The sequence below is a fragment of the Tasmannia lanceolata genome, unplaced genomic scaffold (genome assembly GCF_043159265.1).
Source record: "Tasmannia lanceolata isolate RefF3 unplaced genomic scaffold, GAP_Taslan_0.1 ptg000012l, whole genome shotgun sequence".
Classification (NCBI taxonomy): domain Eukaryota; kingdom Viridiplantae; phylum Streptophyta; class Magnoliopsida; order Canellales; family Winteraceae; genus Tasmannia; species Tasmannia lanceolata.
In genome coordinates, this window is record NW_027518689.1 from 31,722,626 (window position 1) to 31,728,228 (window position 5,603).

Genomic DNA, 5,603 nt, shown 5'->3' on the forward strand with positions numbered 1-5,603 from the left:
CTGGCTTGGTGAAAAACTTCAGGTTCTTCAGCGACAAAACCAAAATCCGTATACCCTGAAGAATTTCCGTGCATGGCAACCAATAGCTAGTCAACCTCAGTCCATTGATGAATGGCGCAATTGGTTGCAACATGTAAAGAAGAGCCAGTTTCGTTGGGTGAGTCATTCATGCTTCCAGGTTTTCACTAGCACCTACCCACATCCGTTTGTTTACCTCATGGGTCTTGAGAAATCATCTTTTTATGCACCCATGCGATTTCTCCATCAGGTTATGGGAATTCCATGTCCTCTCGGAGCCATAGTCCCTCCTCTTTGTGAAGATCTCACTCCTGATCTCATTAGATCCATTGTGGCTGCTTGGGGAAATAAAAATATGAAGAGGAGATTTTCTTTAGCATCTAAAATTCGATGTGGAGAAATATCGGAAGAGCCTGCAAGCAGGAGAGCTCGGATTGAGGAGCCTTGAGGGTCTATATTATGTTTTGTTATTTCGATTTCTGCATTTCCCATTATTGTCAGTCTGTTTATCCAGTTGTGATCAGAGATTAGTATTTTCATCCGTTGTAATCACAATTTGAATTTCATTTAATGAAAGTGTGTTTATGTTTCTCTTGTCACTATTTTATCAGAATATTTTATCTCGATTATCAAAATTTTAATCTAGTGTTTATATTTCCATTACAGGATTCTTGATTGAGCAGCCATTCCTCCTAAGAAAACCCTCATTTTAAAACCAACCTGGTCCCGTCAGTCTACTGATTACAGGCTGAGTCGATATTCTTCTTCACCTACTTCTTTTACCTCTCCTCTGTTACCTATTTCGAACTTCCAAGAAATACTTTCACTAGTTCAACCCACACCTGAACAAATGGCAGAATCTGGAAACGCTTTGGCAGAGATGAGTGAGATGATGAAGGCTATGCTCCTACAAATGAATAACATGAATGAGGAGATAGCCCATCTGAAAAATGACAGAGAGTCTACCTCTAAAGAGCATGCACCCCAGCACCCTTCAGCTATACCTCCTCCACCTCCTGCGGTAACCAGACCTGCCGTCTTAACTGTGGAAGACGACTTCGATGATGAGCAGTACGCAGAAAAGAATTGCCTTCCTAATTTTGATAGATCTGATAAGGGCAAGGTGATAACAGACAGACTAGACAGGCTGACTCAAGAGATGGAGAATATAAAGTTTCAAGGTCCGAAGAAATTGAACATGGCAGATTTCATGATTTATCCAGGAGTCACATTGCCTCTCAGATTCAAAGTACCAGATATGGATAAGTATGATGGGACAGGGTGCCCTAGAAGCCATTTGATGTCAGTTCTTCCACTTCTGCAACAACAATGTTTATCTCCAGAGCAAGTTGCTCTTCTATTCCCTCGATCCTTAGTCGGAACGGCTAAGAAGTGGTTCCTGATTTTGAAAGCAGAAGAGATCAGGACTCTAGAGATTATTGCAAATAAGTTCGTCGAGCAGTTCTCCATGGAGGAGGGAATCGACGTGACTAAGAGGGATCTGAAAGCATTGAAGCAAGCCCATAATGAAACCTTCACCTCCTTCATCCGAAGATGGAGAAGAAAAGTTGCTCAGATGACCCACAAATTGTCCAACGAAGATCAAATCAAGATTGTGGTTAAGAATCTGTCGCCGCAATATTATCATCATATGGCTATCCAGTATTTTCTTGATTTCAACCATCTCATTAAAACCGGGACTCAGATAGAAGATGCATTGGCTAAAGGCCTAAGATCAAGAATTTCATCTGATGTCAGAGAGGGGAAGCGACCTGTGATGGCACCAAAAGAAGTACATAATGTCAATTATGTCATACCACCACCCAGGGCAATCACTGAAGTGAGAAAGCCGCCGATGGAGCAGAAGCCACCTCGTCACTTTGATCCCCTCCCATATTCTTTATCCGTAGCTTTGAAGAAGCTGTTGAAGGACAGGAAGATCAAACTGCCTGACATTAAGCCCTTGCCCAATCCGTTGCCGAGATCCTGGAGAGAGGATCAGTTCTGTGATTATCATCGCAATACAGGTCACATCACTGATAGGTGTTTAGCTTTGAAACACCAAATACAGAACATGATCGATAGGAAGGAGCTGGCAATTGAATTGCCAAATGTAACCAGAAACCCCCTTCTGACACATGCAATGCCGCCTCCACCCTCAGTCAATGTCATTTGCGCTGAAGAGTCTGTCATTGATCCTGCTTCCTTCATATGTGCTATTGAATCTGAAGGGACCTATGTTTGGAAATTTGAGGAAGAAGATGAATGGACAGAAACGGAAGAGCCGTATGTCTTATCCAGGAATGACCCTGATGTGGCTGGGCCATCAAACCGTTCGTACATTCTCCAGTGTGAGGATGAAAAGAAAGAGAATGAAGCTCTGTATGTCTTGAAGATGAATGATGATGAGGAAGAAGAGATGCAAACCCCATACATCCTCAAGATAGAAGACGACGATTTGTTGCTTCTAAATGATCAATGTGATGAACTCCGTCACGTCACACGTGGTGGACGAGTCTTCAAACCAGCTGAGCTCAGAATTGATAATCTTGTTGAAGTTGCAAGAGCAGTTGACAGTCAGAAACAGAAACAGAGACTTGATGAAGAAGAAGACAACTTGTTGAATCGGCTCAAGAAGACAGAAGCTAATGTTTCTATCTGGGGCTTACTGATGGCATCCCCGAAACATAGGCAGGTTGTGCTTCGTGAGCTGAATGCATCCCAGGTATCAGTTGAGATTACTCCAGACGAGTTGGTCGGTTTGGTGGCCATGACCAAAGCTTCAAAAGCCTTATCTTTCTCAGACGAGGACTTGCCTTCAGAAGGAAAGGACCATACTCGTCCTCTCAAAATTACTCTACTGTGCAACAGGAAGAAAGTTTCTAAAGTGCTGGTAGACAATGGATCAGCTCTGAATGTATGTCCCTTGAACACTGCCACTACTCTAGGGTTTGGGCCTGAAGACTTCATACCGTCTGAGCAAGGCATATTGGCATATGATGGGACCCGAAGGGATGTAATTGGAACATTGGCTACTGAGATTGTGATCGGAGGAGAAACCTTTGACATCGAATTTCAGGTGTTGGACATTAAAACTTCTTTCTGTCTGTTGCTTGGCCGACCTTGGCTGCACGAGGTTGGAATTATTCCTTCCACGCTTCACCAAAAACTGAAATTCATTCGAAACAACCGGGTGATCACAGTCAGGGGAGATCCCGAACCGGAAGTCGGACAAATATCTCAAGAGCTCGTTACCAAAAACACAAGAAATGTTAGTCTGACAGGATTTTCAGTAGAGGTTTCAGCTATCACCATGGAAGAGGCTATGAGTGTAGAAATTATGTTTCTCTCTAGCACCAATACTCGGGTAGTCAAGATGATGCGCCGATATGGCTATGTTCCTGGAGCTGGCCTGGGGAAAAATCTACAGGGTCCGACTGAGCGGCCAGAGTTAAAAGCATCTGACGGATTGTTTGGGTTGGGATACAAGCCAACTCGCAAGGAGATGCAATAAATGAGAGCTTACATGCTGAAGTGGGCCGAATGCCGCCGCAGGGGCTTAGAATTTTTGATGGGAGCATACAGTATGGTCATGAATGGCAGATTCCGAAAAGAGGGAGCTGATTGCCCTTATTACGGTTTTCCTAAGCATTGGTATGATGAGAATGGGACAAAGCTGCCGGGTCTTGAGATCTTCTTCGCAGATGAGCTGCCAGCAGATTTTTATAGTGAACAAATTGCAGCGACAGTAGTGACAGAGGAACCAGACTCAGACTGGGTTGAGAACCTTGAATCAGAGCTCCTAGACTCCCTGTTTCAGGTTGAAGTACCAGTCATTGCGATGATTGGAGGAGATACACCTTTCGTGAACCCTAAGAACTGCATCACCTCAGCCGAGGGACCTCTGGATAACTGGACCTCACAGGTTATACCCCAAGTAGTCCTTCAGTATAGTCCAGTCCCTTCAAAAGAGTCAGTCGTTTCAAAATTTGTGTTAGTTTCTAAGTCCGTCCCAGAGTCTGTCATTTTTAACTTTTCTTTTGATGTAGGTACTGTAGAGGTCGGGTCTACTTCTGGAGTGGGTGACGAGTCTGTCCCTGGTGGCGTCGAGTCCGAGTTTGAGGACGTCTTCATTGATTCTTCGTCTGTACATATTTCTGGTTATGTTGATACTGATGTCGACTTGTCTTTTCATTCAATTTCAGAGTCTGTAACGCCTGATGTGGGCGAGTCATCTGATGTAATCATTGATTCCGATGAAATAAAAGATTCTTTTGTGTATATTCATGTACTTGTCTCTTCTACTGATTCTGCTTCTAAACCTGATCAAGTAACTAATAATGATAATCAAGACTCCCCCTCTAATGAGGTAGCCGACGAAACTCCCCTTGAAATCAAACATATGATTCAACAAGAGGAGAGTCGCCGAGCAAAACCACTCGAAGAGAAAATTGAAACCGTAAATATAGGTGATGAACCCTTAATTCGGGAAATACGAATTGGGAAAATTTTATCTCCTAATGAGCGCGAAGAATTAATCACCTTGCTAAAAGAGTTTATGGAGGTTTTTGCTTGGTCTTACGACGACATGCCAGGATTGAGTGAGGACATTGTCCAACACAAATTACCTCTAATCCCTGGCATCAAGCCGAAGAAGCAAAAACTCCGGAAACTTAAAACAGAATGGGAGTTGAAAGTTCATGATGAGGTTAAGAAGCTACTGGGAGTAAAATTCATCGAAGTAGTTGAATACCCTAAATGGCTTGCAAAAATTGTACCGGTGCCCAAGAAAGACGGGAAAGTCAGGATGTGTGTCGATTTCAGAGATCTGAACAAGGCAAGTCTGAAAGATGACTTTCCGCTTCCGAACATTGATCTCCTGGTTGACAATACAGCAGGACATGCACTCTTATCTTTCATGAATGGATTCTCAGGGTACAACCAAATTAAAATGGCACCTGAGGATATAATGAAGACAGCATTCATTACTCAGTGGGAAACATATTGCTACAGAGTGATGCCTTTTGGTCTTAAGAATGCTGGTGCCACCTATCAGAGAGCTGCGACTACTCTTCTTCATGACATGATTCATAAGGAGGTCGAGGTCTATGTAGATGAAATGATTGTCAAAGGAATGACCCGATCAGAGCACACAATTGCCTTAAGAAAGTTCTTCGAGCGAATCCGAAAGTATCAACTTCGCTTGAACCCTAGTAAATGTGTATTTGGGGTTACATCAGGAAAGTTGCTTGGATTCATGGTCAGCGAGAGAGGAATTGAAGTGGACCCTCAGAAGATCAAGGCTATCCAAGAAATGCAGCCACCAAAGACAGAAAAGTAGATTCGTGGATTTCTTGGCAAAGTGTAATACTTGAGGAGATTCATATATCTCATTTAACTATGACGTGTGAACCCATCTTCAAGTTATTGAAGAAGAATTCTTCCAAGAAGTGGATGAAGAATGTCAGGAAGCATTTGAAAAGGTCAAGCAGTGCTTGTCTTTGCCTCCTGTCTTATCACCAGTCATTCCTGGCCAACCGTTGTTGTTGTACTTGTCTATCACAGATACGGCAATGGGTTGTATG

At 43.2% G+C, this 5,603-nt stretch overlaps 1 protein-coding gene across 1 annotated transcript; it reads left to right on the top strand.

Moving 5' to 3' along the window:
* The first annotated feature begins 868 nt into the window (after positions 1–868).
* LOC143888730 (uncharacterized) lies at positions 869–3,532 on the top strand. Its single transcript, XM_077393150.1, has 2 exons — positions 869–3,268; positions 3,449–3,532. The coding sequence occupies exons 1-2, from the start codon at positions 869–871 to the stop codon at positions 3,530–3,532; spliced, it is 2,484 nt and encodes an 827-aa protein (XP_077249265.1).
* The last annotated feature ends 2,071 nt before the right edge of the window (positions 3,533–5,603 follow it).

Bases quoted from the DNA above. Each gene is read 5' to 3' on its own strand.
- LOC143888730 (XM_077393150.1), top strand. From the start codon at position 869: ATGGCAGAATCTGGAAACGCTTTGGCAGAGATGAGTGAGATGATGAAG. The intron at 3,269-3,448 runs GTTACCAAAAAC...AAAAATCTACAG, and splicing joins GACAAATATCTCAAGAGCTC to GGTCCGACTGAGCGGCCAGA.